The 19285-nt window shown below is 37.3% G+C and overlaps 1 protein-coding gene across 1 annotated transcript in view; it reads left to right on the forward strand.

Annotated features, from left to right (window-relative positions):
• The first annotated feature begins 2346 nt into the window (after window positions 1-2346).
• Window positions 2347-19285, forward strand: part of LOC121730687 (A disintegrin and metalloproteinase with thrombospondin motifs adt-2-like) — a 29543-nt gene continuing 12604 nt past the window's right edge. The window contains exons 1-7 of the mRNA XM_042119827.1: window positions 2347-2415; window positions 11170-11321; window positions 11928-12099; window positions 15385-15702; window positions 15938-16146; window positions 16801-16992; window positions 17603-17731. Coding sequence (XP_041975761.1) covers window positions 2347-2415; window positions 11170-11321; window positions 11928-12099; window positions 15385-15702; window positions 15938-16146; window positions 16801-16992; window positions 17603-17731 — 1241 coding nt within the window. The remainder of the gene's footprint in view (window positions 2416-11169; window positions 11322-11927; window positions 12100-15384; window positions 15703-15937; window positions 16147-16800; window positions 16993-17602; window positions 17732-19285) is intronic.

Below are 19285 nucleotides of genomic sequence, written 5' to 3' on the forward strand. Positions count from 1 at the left end.
TATGTTAAAAAATAGGTATATTTTCATCGTGATCTTACGTTATTATAATTAGGTAAGTAATGTTTATGTAGATAAGCATTTACCTAGATGTGCCCTGCCACCCTCATGGTAAATATGTTACTGAAGAATATTTCTGTTAGGTATTTAGGTTAAGGTGCATAGATACATGTTAAAAATTGAATTTTATTACTCCAATTGATTGATTTTATCACCTAACGGAATGTTATGTTTTATTATAGGGGCTGAACTCAAAACCATCGCCATTGAAAACGCTGCCAAGTGCCAACATCAAAATAAATAAAAAATACTTCGAAATCTTTTTACCTGTAATATTTACATTTGGGTCGAGCTTTTCAAACATTCGAACACTTTTTAAACACTTTATCAGCACGATAAAAGTCTACGTCAACAACCATCAGTTTTGGGATAAAATAAGGCGCGCTTAAAGGTTTTAAACCTGAAATAAGTTCATGATCCCGTTACGGGCGATACGCAGTAAAATCTTAGAAATGAAACAAGTTCTTAGTACTCATTTACTCGATACTTATACGGGTCAGTTGCCGAAATGTTTCATTTCATGTTAAGTGTCAATTAAGCCGATTCCCGTACCGTTATTCCGATACTCGGTCCTCCAAATGCCGTTACCGCATAAACTGCATAACATTATTACGTGAGCACAACATTGTGTTATGTAACTGTAGTCATTTGTACATAATATCATCCCAGAGAGTCTGTAATAACTAATAATTACCTACTTTTGAGGTGAGCCGTGAGTGTGCCTTATAATAAACTGGCTGTTGCCCGCAACTTCTTTGCGCAGAAATTCGTTTATCCCACGGGAACCGTCCATTTTTCTGGGATAAAAAGTATCCTTTCCTTTCCCGGGTTCCGGGGACTCGAAGTAACTCCATATGAAATTTCTTTAAAATCGTTTGTAAGCGTGAAGAGGTAATAGACAGACAGACAGACAGACAGACGAACTTTCGCATATCTATATAAATGGATATATAAATGGATTTTCAATTGTTTTAGTAAAACTCGAAAACGGCTGAACGGATAGGGCTAATTTTAGTCTTAAAATATTCGTAGAAGTCCAGGGAAAGTTTTAAAGTGACACGAAGTTCATCGGGACAGCTAGTTTATAATATTAATAGTATCTAATATGGATCATGATCATTGAAGTCAATTTTAAGCTACCATCATATTTGGTATTCCATTGTGGTTCCGTATGAACGGGAATCATTACTGAGATTTCGTTATCTCTCCTTTCGTCTGTCGGCCTGCTTGTCACCTACTTAACGACCTTAACCATGATAGCTGAAAAGTTCAAATTTTCATAAGCTTAAAAGTATTTTTGTTTTTATAATATTATATTAACTACTGCATCCTGCCTAGCATACGCCAACGAGATATGTTACAGCAGGTACCATCGAGGAAATTGATTCCTAGGCACTTGACAGTTGACAGACCAACGCGACGTCATTAATTGATCGGTGCTCTGTCGGCTGGGTTTGACGTAAAGCAACCAAACTACGAAGGACTCCCATCTGCCTAGAAATCAACTTCTGGTAGTACATTCGAAACTGTAGAACAAGTAGGTACTTACTATAAATTATGCTTGTTTTCGTGCATTTTGAGCACCTACTGCTTGCCAACAAAGGGCGTTAAGTACTAAAGTATGTCGTTATGAATCTGACTAATTGCGGGCACGAATCACAATGCAATCAGATGGGTAAAAAATAAAATATTATTATTGCCAGAAACAAAGGTTGTATTAAATTCGTGCCCATTATTACTGGCTTCAGTGATAATTGTATATTTAACTAATCTGTGCCTCCAGTGTCTGCCTTAAGTACATATATTATTATAATTAAGTACCTACTGTATATTTTTTAGAGTCTAGTGTTTTAATTTATTTTATAGTCTTGACAGCTTGATAGTAATAAAACAATGTTCTAGGGCTCCCGTACTATAAGTGATGAGATCAACTTCCGTAGAACAAAACTATGACAATCCCGGATCACGATCAAAAAAACATCGAGCGTGTGATGCATCGTAATGATTTCGTCATTTACGACGATCCCGTGAATAACTTTCTAATGATTGTTGTATTTGTCTAGTGAGTCAGCGTGCGTGTACATGACCGGGTCAAACGGCTGATATCGTTATGATGAGCGGAAGACGGTCCCGGAGTGGGCGACACCACCAAAATCACGCTTTCATCACTTTCTCTCGCGAGAGGTGGCGAGTACTCAGCCCTGCAATTGTCGTTCGGTAGCGGAGAGGCGCGGGTCGATACGCGATAAAGCCTGCATGACACTTCCGGAGTAGGCGCTCGCGTCGAACATGGCTCGGTTGTGGCTTGTGCTTGTGATTGTGATCGCGCTACGAGCGGCCAGCCCCGCGCGTTTTCCGGTGAGTTTCCCGCGTAGGCGGGCGGATTCTATTCGTTATTTGAATTTAAAGTGTTCCGAGATATTTTTATTTGAGTTTTTTATGTCAATGACACTGTTATTTTATAATATATTTTTTGTAATTTTTCATCTTTTTAGAAAAAGATGGCCCCGTGCGAGTTTCTTACGCCGGTTCTTCTCGCCGGGTTAGTTCCCGAAAGGGTGGTAGGCATCTGTGTAGCTCCGACGTTCAGAGAATATTTGAAAAAAAATATTCTGAATAAAAAATTTTGAGTTTTGAGTTTAAGCACGACATAAAGCATGGCGAAGTCCGTTAAAGATTTTCGATAAAAAAATTAAGTGTCCTCTCAGTTCCTTGTTTGATTTTTTTAATAAAAAGCAAAATACCGTATGTAAAATTATAAATAATATTTTTGTGGGGTCATAATAATTTACGCGAACAGAGTCGCGGGCAGCTTGGACTTTTAAAGAGCCTTTATTACGTGATAGACGCCTTTAAACTTATTAGTTCCACATAAATGTGTTGTTTAATTATAATGTATTATTATACTTAAAAATTGTAGAAGCATATTCAAAGGCATAGTTAATCAATCAAAGCCTACAGGTAACTTTTCTTTAGGTAACACTGGTATGACAAATGACAAAAACAACACGGCGGCAAATGTGATTCTTTGTCGATCCATAACACTTTGTTGTATTTGTTCTGACATGTCACTGATGGATTATGAGTTTTTACATTGCAAATAACTCACAACAAAGAGTACTGAGAAAGTTTGCTTTAGCTCATCACCAGAGGACATGCGTTATTCATGTCCTAACGGAGAAACTTGGCTTTTGGAAAAATATTGGAAACTTGTCTTTTGTACAGTAAATTATGTCAGTATAAAAACCGTTAGTGTTTGTACTGCTGTAGTGAGACTCTTACAAGTGCTTTTGGTCGGTTCGATGAAAAATGAAAAGGGATTTCCCACAATTCAAAACTGAAGTGGCTTTATCCGAAACTTTAGTAAATACTCAAAGCAATTATCATTTATAAGGATTGTAATAACCATGAAACTATTATTATGAGCTGCTACTATAGATCATGTCCCTCCCTTCATAAAAATAATATTTACGTAAAGTACAACTATTCAACGTTTTTGCACAGTTGTACTTTACGTAAATATCATTTGGCAGCCTTTGTCCGTCATGTGACTTTTCAAATTAGCTAACCTTGTATAGTTATATTATGTTGTGTACATTTTTAATTAGTAATAGACGTACCATTGAGGAAATTGATTCATAGGCAGTTGACAGACCTATGTCATTTGTTCGGTTCATGTCAATTCAATGCAGTAATTGTGATCTTTCGGCTGGGTTTGACATAACGCGATCAAACTGCGTAGGTCCCCCATCTACCTATGAATTAACTTCTCTGATAGTACATGTATATTATAATACTTTGTCAAATATCGCAATATACATTCTAGATGCAGCATTGCACAAGTGCTTAAGTTTTGATGGCACTGAGCCAGTATTCCGCCAGGATAGGTATATCTTTAGCTCGTAGTTCGATAGCAAAGCTTCCATCGTAACTCTCATACTAATAAAATATATCTATACTTCCGGATAACTCATGCACTGCAGTTGTTGACTTAATTTGATACGTTAGAAGAGTCAATATAGGATATAGGTATATTCTTCTTTACATATTATACAACAAAGTCGCTTTTTTCCCTCATGTCCCTTGTTCCCTTTAATCTTTAAAACTACGCAACGGATTTTGATGATTCTTTCAGTGTTAGATAGCCCATTTATCGAGGAAGTATATATATATATATTTTATCACGCTAAGTCTAATAGGAGCGAAGAAATAGAGGAAAATGTGAAAAAAACGGCTATTTGAAAAAATATTTGAAAGGGCTAACTTGAACGCGCTAATCTCAGGAACTACTGGTCCGATTTGAAAAATTATTTCAGTGTTAGATAGCCAATTTATTGAGGAAGACTATATTTTATCACGCTAAGACTAATAGGAGAATGTGGAAAAAACGGGGGAAATTATTTGAAAGGGCTTATCTCACGAATTACTGGAGCAATTTTTATGTTATTTGGCACAAATAAGAAGTAGACCACGTGAAGGATCATAGGCTATCAATTTCAATCATTTTTTCAGTGGTTATATAGGTATTTTATATCCGTGCGACGCCGGGGCGGGTCGCTAGTAATACTATATTATTCTGTTTTGACAGCAACGTTGCGCGTTGTCTATAAAAGTGAATTTGATATACTTATGGCTGTTTTCACCAACCGCCTCCTAACGCTAAGTGGTCCCCTAGCGGCCATTAAGGGTACATATCATTCAAGATTTCACGAATTTTTGTGTGTCACGTTCGTCTTTAGGGCGTAAGAACTTTTGCAAAACATTACTTTTTTTTTAAATGTGTGTGTTTTAAGAGACATTTGACCCGCAATGATCGCTAGGGAACACTTAGCGTTAGGAGACCGTTGGTGAAAACAGGCATTAACTGCTTAAATGGGTAGTTTTAGTAATAAGGGTGCTAAGTTTGATCACAGTAAAGTGTGGTCCGTTATGGTTGTAAAATGCATAGTACTTATGGATTATGCATAACATCATTCATAACATTATTTGTCATATACTACGTCATATCGTCATAAATATCAGACTCTTATTGCCTACTAATACAGCACCTTGATATATTATATATCAAAGTGCTGTATTAGTAGGCAATAAGAGTCTGATATTTATTGAAATATATTGCGGAGTTTCAAGATTTTGTAGCTTGTCTAGACGAAAGCTCTACGTCTGCTCTTTTTTTTTTCGAAAGGGTCTAAGCTACTGGTCTGGTTAAGACCATGGTAGTTTAATCGTGGCAAAATTACGTCTGCTCTATATTATATCTCAGTATTACTCAGGTATAAGTAGGTACGTAGGTAGTAGTGAGTAGATATAGCAGATACTAGATAGTATTCATAGACTAAAAAACTCATGTTTATTTTTCTGTGTGCAAACTTTTTATGCGTTATATACTTATTATCTAACCATAATGTAAACAGGCTATTAGCCTGTTTACATTATTCCAATCCAGTGATCTAATATTTTATTGGAGTAATATAAACGGGTACTGGAGTCTGGAATACAATTATGCAAAAAAACTCGGAAAACATAAACCGGCCATAAGTAACAAATATTTATCGTTACTTTTACCAGGCGACAATTTTTACTGTCCTTTAAAAATTATGATATTTTTTATGTTCTTGAAAGTATTTGTTTACTTTCGCACCTTGAATTTCTTTACTGGAACTTAATGTAGGTCAGATTGATCATACTAATTTGGAAGGTTTTCTTTCAACGAAAATCTAATGTAGGTTAAAATACTTAGTCATAATATTTTAACTATTTTAACCTACATTAAAGTAGATATTTTAACAACGAACCAACAAAAAGTAGTAAATACGTAATTGGTTGTAATGTTACATAGGAATGGAACTTTTCTAAAAAATCTCATAAGTTTGGTATCTTTAAGAATTTTTATAAAAGCGACCTCAAAATCAAAATTGCTTATTGTAGCTGCCCGTAGTAGCTGTTAGACATTAGTTAGGTATATGTAATAAGTCGGTCTAGCGGTAGTTAATGTCTAACCCATCAATCCCCAAGCGGCAGCTGCTGCCGGCTGTCGCATAACAATTGAAAATTTGTTGTGTCAGCGATACCCACGATGGAGGTGCTGCACTGACCTCCATTATACAAGCTTGTATAATGGAGGTCAGTGAGGTGCTACATCAAAATTTTGCCACAACTTAATAAGGTTTAGTAAAGGTCACAATATATTAACACCAATAGTTAATTCTTTAAAATTATTTAAAAAAATTAGACTCTAGAATCTAAATTTCACACTCTAGAGTAGCCTTTCCCAAAGAGGGCGATAACGCCCCCTTGTGGGCGCTGAAGGTCTAAAGGGGGCGGTGTGGGACCCAGAAAAAAAGGGGTAGAAAAAAAGGCTTGGGGGTGATTTATTTCATCTGGATGCATTTTAAATTTAAGCAATTTTTTCTGAAAGTGGGCAGTAGACAAAATTAGTTTGGGAACCTCTGCTCTAGAGTCTAGAGCACAGGTTTCCAAACTTATTTTGTCTACTACCCACTTTGAGAAAAGATTATGTTTTAGCGCCCCCCTTGTTTCAATTTAAAATGCATCCAGATGAAATAAATCACCCCCCAAGCCTCTACACAACACCCCCATTTTATTTCTGGGTCCCACACCGCCCCCCTTTAAACCTTCAGCGCCCACAAGTGGGTGTTATCGCCCACTTTGGGAAAGGCTGGTCTAGAGTCTATACTCTAGAATAGAATAATTATAGTCTCAAGAGTTTAGAGACTATAGTTCTTCTATTCTAGAATCTAGCCACTTATGTTTTTATTACGACAAGCTCTCGTAGATAATTTTATCGCTCGATCGTTTGTCGATCAGCCAGACTGTCTCCGATTCAGACATCCAGACGATGAGCATTCCGTTCCCGTTAGATAAAACAAAAATCGCGTTCAATAAAATTCTGGAACTGTCTATAGGAATCTAGTTGTACAAATATGGCTAACTTATTTCGCTGAATGTTGTATCCTTTATAATCTTTAAGATAATATAATTAATTTCATAAGAATACAATAGTCAATACGTCAATAGTCAATGTCCTTTTGACTCCTAGTAAACAAGGAGTTCAAAGAAAGAAAAAACTTAAACAACTCGAAGACATGCGAGTCCCAAGGAATAAGACATAGATAGCTGTTTTTCCAAACATATGCAGCCGTCGCGCGTCGTAGAGAAATCGATATGTATAAAATCGTAACATTGTAGATTTAAGGCGGTAGGCGATAGGATAGGCGTAGATTAAAATAATGTGCGATCAGCACGTTTATCAGCAGGCAGGCGCTGAACGCGCCACATTTTAGAATTCGTTGTATGAAATGATGTGATGTGTCGTGTGATGAAACCTCGCACATTCGTCCGCTACGCATAGTACACGAAATGCAGCGCTTTCGTGTAGATCAGGGGTTCCCAAACTTATTTTGTCTACTGCCCATTTTGAAAATAAATTATGTCGTAACGCTCCCCATTGTTTCAATATAAAATGCATTCAGAGGAAATGAAATTATAAATCCCCCCCCCCAGCGTCTACACAACGCCCCCATTTTTTCTGGGTTCCTCACCGCCCCCCTTAGACCTTCAGCGCCCACAAGGCGGTATCGCCCACTTTGGGAAGGGCTGGTGTAGATACTATGCGGTGCGTGCGATCAGCTTTACAGAAGAAAAGTTAGATTATGTCTATCAGAGCCCTTCATTTTTAAAAGCCGTAACAAAAGCCTAATTTCCTCGGCTTACCTGCTCAAGCACATCACAGTACGTAACCGTTATGGAGCACAATTCCAAAGGTTACATAATAAGATCACTTTCTCCTCACCTATTTTTTGGGTGCGCAAAAATGCGATTTAATTTAGACGATTATATTACATAATTTGATGTTTTGTTGTCGATGGTGCACTGGATCACGTACTATGTTACACAATACTTTACGTCACGTTAATGGTGTTTTTCAATCGATGAGTCACAAGCGTTATTGTCCTCTGAAACATTCATTCATACTTCTACTAATTCAATGTATTGGGCTTTGGAAGAAATTATTCTACATCGTTGAAAAGTACAGCAAATGAAAAAACTACCGTTTTTAATGCATTGGACTTTTAAACTGATTATAATTAATACTATATGGATGTAAAGTGCTGCTATTTAATAGTAAAATCAAAACTCTACTTTTATCCATAGATACCTTCGTTGATCGCTAGAATACGTGAGAGTGACATTTTCATAAAATAGGTCGAAGGTTCAGTGCTAAAACAAAGGGAAGCACAAGTAATGACGTCACTGAGTGACGCCATAAGAGCTGCGTAAAGCCTTCGCAAGATCGATAATTTTATTCCCCATACACGTAGTCGTGTATTATTTCTGAGATACAAAGATTCCCGTTTTTTGGCTTATATTTAGTAGTTAGTACTAGACGACCCCCGATTCGTTTCACCAAAATTCATTTATCGCGAACCGTACATTTTTCCGGAATAAACCATATCCTATGTCCTTTTTCGGGACTCAAAGTATCTCCATATCAAACAGCAAAATCGGTTCAGTGGTTTAGGCGTGAAGAGGTAGCAGACACACAGACAGATGAACAGACTGACAAACAGACAAACAAACGGATTCGAAGAAGAAAGGAAGATGGGTTATAATGTGACTTTTAGCTCTAGAATGGTTACTTATTACGAGGAATACAACTACATAAAAACATTGGTATTAATGAACGGGGCATATTTACGTCCAATATTTTTAATCCTACGAATAAAGTCTCGCGACAAGACATCTAAGGAGCAGTACGTACAGCTTTAGTACTTTCTAATAATTAGGATTATACTTAATCCTTTCCTTAGATAGAAGTAAGCACTAAGCAGTCCATATTAACAAAGTATACAATTAAGATTATTTATTTCATGACGTATATCAGACTTGTTTTTGAAGATAACGAAAGAAGTTTTTATTCCACTTATTTCTGTGGTGGGTAACATGAATTATAAAATTATGTTTTTCTGGGTTTTCATTTGTCATTACTTACGAAAACTCATTCCATTATCGAAATATAATAAGGGTTTTAATCACTTACCTACTGAGTATTGTCATTACTCATTTGGTTACTTTATTCTTTTGTTTCAAGATTCACTTTTGTCGTATTGGCCTTGATCAGACGAGTAGGTATAATATTCAAACAAATAGCTTTACTTTCCCTCACAGCCGCTAATATGTGCTAATATTATGATATTGACACGTCCAAGACGTACGTTTTCACTAACTACACGAAGAAGGCATAGTCAATTATTTTATTTAAAAATTAAAATGTTCTTTAAAAACGGCTTTAATTTTAGGAGGTATACGTGTCTTTATTTATAGGTTGTTTTCATTTTAAACTGACTTCCAAAAAAGGAGGAGGTTCTATATTCGGCTGTGGGTATTTTTAGTTAGACCATAATTAAAAATCTAAATATTTTCATTGTGAGGGTAATAGATTGAGAGAATTGTAGATAGAGCTACGAAACAAAATATTTTATTATAATATTGTATTGACATAAACAAAACGAGAGCAAAAACATTATTTGAAGTCGGTGAAAAATGATTAAGTGAGTATATTGCCGCTAACGACAATAATACACTTCAATTGAGTTAATTAAAATGTCGAGGCCTAAATAAAATATTCATGAAAGCAATTAATTTGTAACAGTAAACAAAATAAACGTGTTTGTCGCTTTGTGAGCTTCAGACTTTACATAGCCTTGAGTATTTCACATAATTAAGTATTCGTTGTTTTCTGCCTCTCAAGAAAATATCTTAGCTGACCCGACAGACGTTGTCCTGTCTTAACGATGATTATTTAATTCAAATTGGTATAATTTTATTATTAATTAATAAAAAAAGTTTATTTTTCCTTGCCATCGTGCACCCATCCCAAACTATTAGATTGCTCTGCTGCAACACTTGGGCCATCGCACAATTTCTCGAAAGGCAAGCTTTCGAGAAATTGCCATGGCCAAAGTGTTGCAGGCTGCAGCAGAGCAATCTTAGGACTTACAGCAGACACAGAACAGGCAGCAGAGCAATCTAATAGTTTGGGATGAGTGCACGATGGCAAGGAAAAATAAACACACTTTTTTATTAATTATACCAATTTGAATTAAATAATCATCGTTAAGACAGGACAACTCTGTCGGGCCAGCTAAGATATTTTCTTGAGAGGCAGAAAACAACGAATACTTAATTATGTGTTAATCTTAGGACTAAGTACCAACTAACGGTACATTTATGAGATAACAATAGATATTGTAATAATTAGCAAAAAGACTAATATATTTTTGCTTATCTTGGAAATTAATATCGGTTTCAATGTTAATTAATATAGGATTCGTACATATCAAAATAACCAATACCATTTTCTCGGCTCTCAAGGGAGACTCATGCACAAACTATTTATGTGATTAATGTTCGCCAAAAAACTGATTCTATTAGCAGGAGCGGTTTTTGTGGATTCCGGGTCTGTCAGACTCTGACCTCGTGTTTGAAGTAGGTCGTCATTGTTAATTTTCCAGCCTGGTCGGGCTTAATATTAATTAAAGAATTCAACTTAGAAATAAGTATCAAGGTGTTTCTGAGTTAAGTTGTCGATTTGGCACGTTTTATAAAAATCTAACTGTAATTAACAATTTTTTGGTTTTTATTCAAAGGAACATTACTTCTATACGCATGTTTACAATCTCTTTACAATACAAGAGGAACTATGTATGTGGTAGGAACTATGTAATTTTGGAACGATGGGGTAAGATGGGTTGCTGAAATTTCTTCTTTCTATCATCTTGTCGTCTTGTGATATAAAGTTATAAACGCGTTTTGAATCCAGAGGTAGATCACCTTACATTGTCTTTATATAATGCCACTATTAGGCATTAGCTATCATTTTACTTTTTAGGGTAGATTCAGATCGCAGCGCGACGCGTAGATGCATTTCTTAATTTGTATGGATTTGACAGATTTGCAAGACGTCCGCAATTGAAATCTGTCAATTCAGTACAAATTTAGAAATGTATCTACTTCTTCTACGCGTCGCGTTGTGGTCTGAATTAACCCTTAGAAGGTTTGCCTTACTGTCTTCTTCTTTTGACCTTCCAGAACATTCTACCTACTGGCGGTTGGTGGTCAAGTGGTGCTAGCGAGGTGCAGGTGGTGTACTTGCCAGCTTTACTTCCTCGCGAGGCGCAGGCGGACGGGGAGGACCAGCCCAATGATGTCCCCCTGCCGTATAGCTTTGATGCTTTTGGAAGGTATTTCTACTTTTTAACTGGATTTAAGCCTATTCAAATTTACCATATCTCGCAGTCGCAGTCGTACATATTACATACGTTTGGGATACAAAGTAGCTTAATATTATATTACAGTCAACAGAGTAATATAATACTAAGCGAATTTTGTAGTATAATTAGTAATTACTTACTACAAAATTCGCTTAGTAGTTTTTGTGATAAAGTAACAAACACGCGACCTATAAATAATATATTGAGAGTAAACCGTATGATGCTTAAAGGTGCCGGTTGGCAGCGGACAACATGAAGCAACCGCAAACGACGTGTCGTCGCGACACTCCTGTTTTTTATGTATTTCTATGAAATATCCTGCGCAGCTAGCGACATGAAGCTAGCGACACATTCATAGAAATACATACAAATGTCGTGTCGCGACTCACGACGATATTTTCTTTCTTATTTCTTCATCTTTAGTCTATACGAGTCTATACGTAGGTGTTATTCGATATACTATGACCTATGTGAACAGTTTGCACATTAAGAGTATTGCGTATTACTATAGATAGAATATAGATTGCCTTGGATTTTAACTTTTCAATATTACGACACTAAACTAATTTATTTCAGGAAGTTTGATTTACAGCTGGTGCCGAACAGGCGGCTGTTGTCGAGGTCGTTCCGCGTGTTCGCCGGCGCGGGGGAGGAGGGGAAGTTGTCGGCGGTGGATGCGACCTGCCACTACATACACACGTCCCCCGGTGCGGTCGCCGCGTTCAGCGCGTGCAGGGATCATGCGCTTGTGAGTTACTTTTAAACTAGATGACTAATGAGAATAATCCTTGTGTTGTTTGTACAGTGGACTGTCTTATCTTTCTACCTACCTACTGCTCTTATCTTTCTTCCAAAATCCCCTGCTATCCTTGGTCAATCTCTTGATAAACAAGAATAGCATGAGACTATAAAGATGCTTTATAGCTAGCTACAAAAGCTTTATAATAATTACTAGATGACGACTCCGTTGCGCCAAAATTAGTTTATCGCGCGGGAACCGTACATTTTTCCGAGATAAAAAGTAGCCTATGTCCATTCCCGGGACTCAAAGTACCCCCTTATCAAATTTCAGCAAAATCGATTTAGCGGTTTGGGCGTAAAGAGGTAACAGAGAGACAGACAGACACACTTGGGCATTTATAATATTAGTAAACTGTTTAAAGAGCTAGGTGATAAAATCGATTGTAACCAAAAAGTCGAAACCTTACACTTTTCGGGATAAAAATACGCTATTTCTCTTTTTTTTTTTTAATGAAATAAGGTGGCAAACGAGCAAACGGGTCACCTGATGGAAAGCAACTTCCGTCGCCCATGGACACTCGCAGCATCAGAAGAGCTGCAGGTGCGTTGCCGGCCTTTTAAGAGGGAATAGGGTAATAGGGGAGGGTAGGGATGGGAAGGGAATTGGGGAGGGTAGGGAAGGGAATAGGGTAGGGGATTGGGCCTCCGGTAAACTCACTCACTCGGCGAAACACAGCACTAGCGCTGTTTCACGCCGGTTTTCTGTGAGAACGTGGTATTTCTCCGGTCGAGCCGGCCCATTCGTGCCGAAGCATGGCTCTCCCACGTATAAATCCCTTCCCAAGAATTCGAGCATTTTATACTAAATATCAAATTCGGTTTAGCGGTATAAGCGTAAAATAACAGATAAACGAACACACATTCTTATAATCCATGGTATCAGAGAAAGTTCGATCGGAATTTTATATTAATGCAAAATAAACATAGTCTATATACCTACGTTCATGGTTCACCGCTTTGTAGCGACTAGCGATGTAGAGCACTTTGATGGTAGCCCAACGACAAATAAATCGATTAAACTGGGTTGCCAAGTACTGAGAACAGCGGAAATCGAGTTATTTAGCTAGCTGCTAGATGCTTCACGTGGAAGTATCAAATGAAGCTCTTTTCATTTGAAACTAGTTTTTCCCGAACTTCGTTACGACAAAGTCACTTTATCGCGCAGGAACTGTTTATGTTTTGTGATAATAAATTATAAGCAAAAAACTTTTTGAAAAAAAGCTTTTATTTAAATACTTACTTTAAAAAGAAATAAAATAAATTTCCCCTTAAAAATTCTAACTATTATGTTATAACCTCAATATATTATACAATTTGCATTATTATAAAAGCTTGTCGCGTGATTTGTTAATAATAAACTAGTAAGAGGGTTATTATATTTTTTATTTTATTAAAGTAATTAAATGTTGACAGATTGTTAAGTCTCGCGACAAGCTTTTATAATAATGCAAATTGTATAATATATTGAGGTTATAACATAATATGTAGTTACAATTTTTAAGGGGAAATTTATTTTATTTCTTTTTAAAGTAAGTATTTAAATAAAAGCTTTTTTTCAAAAAGTTTTTTGCTTATAATTTATTTTTTGTTTTTTAGTTAAATCTCTGACTAGATTTCTTAAGTCTGCTTGATTGTAGTTTGTTTTGTTTCAAGAATTTGTTAAAATCTGATTAACTTAATTTAAGTCTTTAAAAAATCGTACTTAATTTTACGACTAAAAATTAAATATCACTTAACAAAAATTACCGGATTCAACCGGGCATTTTCTAATGCCCGACTGGTTTTGACTTGACGTAACAAGACACGACACGACACGAACTAATATAACTATATTCCCCTATCATAGATGAGCCACCATATTGGATGTAGAACAGGGCTGCCAGACGTCCCGATTTTGGCGGGACGTCCCGATTTTTTCATCAAAATTAAATGTCCCGCGCGGGACAGGCTCAGTCCCGCTTTTCGGGGAAAGCCCAAACGTACGTGCTGAGAAAGAAAGGTGCGTAATGAAGATAAGAGTGTGGGAGGTAGAGGGGTGGATTTTCTTTGGCTACTTTAGCTATCTGTTGTGACTTAAACGTTATTTTAACGCAAATAAAAAGATAAAAATTAAAAAAACTTTTGATTTTATACCTTTTTTTTACTTTGTCACGCTTTTGACTAAAGAATCCCGCTTTTTCACTCAAAAAGTTCTAAAGTCCCGACTTGGCTCAAAAAAAATCTGGCAACGCTGATGTAGAATGACATTTGATACCCATAATGCAGAAGTGCATTAAAAATAACTATATCCTCCTACGAGTACCTTGAATGAGATGCCATATTGGATGTAGAATGACATTACATTCGTTTTCAAGTTACTCTCAATGAGCCCTTTCATTTGATACCCATATTGCAGAAGTGCATTAAAATAACTATACCTCTATCTTGGATGGGCCGCCATATTGGATGTAGTATGACATGACATTCGTTTTCGAGTTACTCTCAAGAAGCCCTTTCATTTAATATCCATATTGAGAACTGCATAGAAAATAACTATTTCGTCATCTTGGATGGTCGGCCATATTGGATTTCGAGTGATGTCACATACAATATCATCCAATTAGTATTGTCATCCAAACTTAACGTGCCTGCAAAATTTCAGCTCGATCGGTTAAATATATCTACTCCAAAATTGAGTTCCAAGATTTCACCCGAACATACATACTTACATACATACAGAGCAAGTTAAATAAAAGCTTTTAAAAATGATTCTATTTTCATAATAAAAAATCACAAATGAGTACATAGTTCATTAGGTTTTTTTCAGTGAGCTCACGAGGCACCCAAATACGAGCTATTTTGTGTACCCAGCTTTTTTCAAATGCGCCAAAACCGTTTTGTGGTCAATCCCCAGTTCTTCAGCTACATCGTAACTACTAATATGCCGATCTTGCTCCACTTTTTAAAAAATGGCATCAGTTTAGTCCCTAACAAGGCGACCAGAAGGATGTGCGTCTTTGATATCAAAATTTACGGATTGAAAACGCTTAAACCAAATTTGCGCTACTCTCACAGATACTGCATGAGGTCCATTCACATCACTCTATCTGTTAAAGAAAACCGCATCAAAATCCGTTGCGTAGTTTTAAAGATTAAAGGGAACAAAGGGAGATGAGGGAAAAAAGCGACTTTGTTTAATAATAGGTAGTGAAAGTATTCACTTTTCTAGCACGTTTTTCACACCTTTTTCTAGCACGGCCTGATTGTCACCAATAACTCGGCCTACGAAGTGCAACCACTGAAGTCTGGTACCGGCAGAGCCGCGGAAGACGATGGACGGACGGCTCACATCATCCGTCGGGCTACTCCTCCCACTCCCCCTCATGATGATGACAGGCCCTTACGGTATAGGGTCCGACATCCAAGAGCTTGGCCCAACAGACCTCCCCCTAAGTCCTACACTGTGGAGGTAGCACTATTCCTGGATGAAGCCGCCTACAAAATATTCTATCCGTTGATGAACTACAATGAAGCTGATCTGCGGGATATGCTGCTGGCTTATATAAATGGGGTAAGTTATAATTTGACCACATATGTCTAGGCCTTCGCGGTTCACCTGGCTACATAATATGTCCTTACTTTAAGAATGTAAAATTCAGGTCAAAGCTTAGGTTTTCAATACAAAACTTTTACACATACTTAATCTTAAAGACGTAACTCGTAAGCACATAACTGGGGGCCTAATTATTCTACACATAATACCTGCCTCCTCATCCTAGAATCTAAATGTTTTTCAATAATTCCAGGTGCAAGCGCTATACCACCACTCCTCCCTGGGCACGGCGATCCAACTATCCCTAGTGCGGCTGACGCTCCTCCGGTCTCAACCCAGTGCGCTGCCGGCGCACGCGGAGCGCGGCCGCCTTCTCGACTCCTTCTGCGCGTACCAGCGAGACTTGAATGTGGAGGATGATGATGATCCTCAACATTGGGATATGGCGCTGCTGCTTTCTGGGTATATTATTTTATATGGTTTAAATTGTTTTACGGAGGCAGTGTGTGTTAGTATACGGATATAGTCCAAAGCTTGGCCAATATTAGTGATGTGCCGGATCATTAAAAATGTAGATCCGCAGATACGGATCGATACGGATTTTTTTGGCAACCACTAGCCAATATAGGCTGAAGCACGTTTTCGAGACTCCTTCACAGATTGATACCCTCAAGTTACAACCTTAACTTGGGGATGTTCCATTGGCTAAATTGCGCAACAATCTGTGGCCGCATACACACGTTGGAATTCCGTGAGACTAGAGCAAACGTTCATTTTTCTTGACCCGCGAATCCGCCGGCTTGCACTCGAAATGACGTACATTTCGAGTTTCGAGAGTTCGTACAGTTCGAGCGGGATTCGTTCCGTTCGGAAAAAAGCGAAAGTGTAATTTTCTAATGATTCCATGTATTCGGATTTCTGAATACGAAAAACGAATTTGGAAATTGAATCGTCATTTGCGCCAGCAAATGGATTTACATTACAACGTGACGGGGGATGCGATTTACATATAACCCCATCGTCAAGTTTCAATCCTTATGGTGACGAAATACTCGTGAGTCGCGATATCTCACTCTACATCACAATAAACTGACCCTTATTCTTATGCTATTTCAGGCTAGACTTCTACTCCGACGAGGGTGGGTCTATAAACACGGTGACGATGGGCCTGGCACCGGTGGGCGGCGTGTGTCTGCCGGCGCACGCGTGCGTTGTCTCCGAGTTCGGGACGACGGACCGCCACAATCGCCCATATCCTTCCGCTGGGTTTACTTCCGTGTACATCCTGGCGCACGAGATTGGACACAAGTTGGTTAACCCTTACATCCTACTATGCTCCTGCCCTAAATTGAAATTTATTAAAATGTTTTTGTATTAAGTAAAAAAAATGAAGTGTTAAAAACACTCATCAACACGAATCAAACGAGCCCAAACTCGATAAGGTTATGTGGTTTAATTACGCAGTTCCTATGACCACCTTTCAGCTCCATCATCAGATCAATATTGTGAGAAATAATACTACAGACAGGAGAGGGTCTGTAAAGTACAACTTTTAAATGGTATAACTCGTATAAATCTTCTTTACTGGCTTACCACGCTGGCGATTAGCGGGTGGCGGAAACTGGATCATCTAGGTTCTAGGCGGTTTGACCGCGGCGAACAGCGCTACCTAGACATTAAGGCGCCGCGCAACTTTTTTGTTCGCTGGTGTGATAAGGCCCTGATACAATAAAGTAACATCTGGGGATTCACAATGCGTAATTGGACTCGGATTTGGAAACTTCACCGCGTGACATTCAATAAACGCTCGCCGCCCTAGGCATTGACCAATGACAGCACGGTAAAGTTTCCGAATCTGTGTCGAACGGGAATCATGAATCGCCTTGCTAGTTCCTCATGTTTCCACAATATCCTCCAGCCTGGGCATGCACCACGACGGTTCCGGCAACTCGTGTGCTCGTGATGGGTACATCATGTCGCCGTCGCGCGGTACACACGGCGAGGCCACGTGGTCGCCCTGCAGCGCCAGGGTTGTTGCTGATTTGCAGTAAGTTGTAGGCTTATTATTTATATTATTGTTATAAATAGCGTAGAATAATATAACATTGGAAGACTATTTGATCCAACAAGTTTCAAAAACCATGCACTAAGAGCTGGGAGTTGGGACTCCATAAAATATTTAAACTCAACTCAACTTTTTTGTATGTAGGCGTTGCGGTAATTTTTTTGTAAGTGGAGCATTTTGCAGTATCTCATTCTTGTTAATTTGAGTACTATTTTAGAATAAGGTTTGGTGGGGTACATTAGTCGATTATTATTATTTATTATTGAATACGTCTTTAATGCCAGTTTAGAAAAAGAGATGTATATAACATTTGTAAATTCAAAGATTCTGACCTAAATTGATACCAAAAAAATGAATACCTTACCGACAAGTTACGTGAAATAATTCATTTTAAAATTTCCATTTATCCTACGTAATGTTTGCCGGATTACAATTTTTGAGAATTCATCAGAATCGGGAACTTTGTATCAAAGATAAACAGCTAAAAAACTGCTTATTAATTAATTAAGAAATTTTCTTTGTACGATTTGCGATTTTTTAAGCCCAAAAAAAAGTGGGTTCACTTCTGAGGAAATATTTCAAATTGAAATTTATGAAAATTATCCTTCGGGGTGCGATAAGACTTTATATGAACTTGGGCGGGGGCGCTGCTGGTAAAGAAAAACTGTCAAATATGTCGTTTTTGTATGTGCCAGCGTTAGTTCCTTTTGTCGCCACCTGCATTTAAAGCTTTGCCGAGCTTTCTTGGCCGCCATTTGCAGTAGTCAAATTACAACAAAATTTTATTCAATAATAATTAAATATCGAATAGTTCTTTATAAATCTATTATAAAAAATCATTATAATTAATAATAAGTGTCTGGGTGTCCAATTTTTTACATATTTAGGACTTTCATAATTTAATTGGATGTAGTACGGAATTTGACCTTATATACATCCTTAAACAAACATTATTTTTATGCCCCGAGTCTTCCGACCCTTATAAGAAGAATTTCATCTTGTATAATGCTGTATTACATTGTATTTATAAATAATTCAACGTATTTCTTTACGCTAAGTGATTAAATTTAGCAGGCTATTTCTTTGCAATGATTCGCACGTCGTTTGAATAACAATAATGTATTATTATTGAAAAAGAAAAGATTAAATATTATATTTAAATATTAATCAATTATATGCAAAAGAAATTTAATAATGGAAGAACTTTTAGTGCCAATAAAATTTATTAACACACTTTATGACCACTTTAATCAAAATTGGTTAGCTATAATATTTTTTTATGGAATAAAGTTCAGACTAATAACATAAGAGGGCTATAAAAATTACATATTAAGAATATGTATCATTTTAAAAACGTATTTAGAAAATAACACATATCCAGTATCACCACGTTTTCAAAATCGTGCAGCACAGTAACTCGACACGTCGCCAAAGAATTCTATTTAGTTTAAATAGAAGTCTTTGCACGTCGTGGCTAAATATTTTTTATGACATTTAGCCACGACGTGATGACATGATAAGCCAAACATAACGCGA

Source organism: Aricia agestis, chromosome 9 (genome assembly GCF_905147365.1).
Source record: "Aricia agestis chromosome 9, ilAriAges1.1, whole genome shotgun sequence".
Classification (NCBI taxonomy): Eukaryota; Metazoa; Arthropoda; class Insecta; order Lepidoptera; family Lycaenidae; genus Aricia; species Aricia agestis.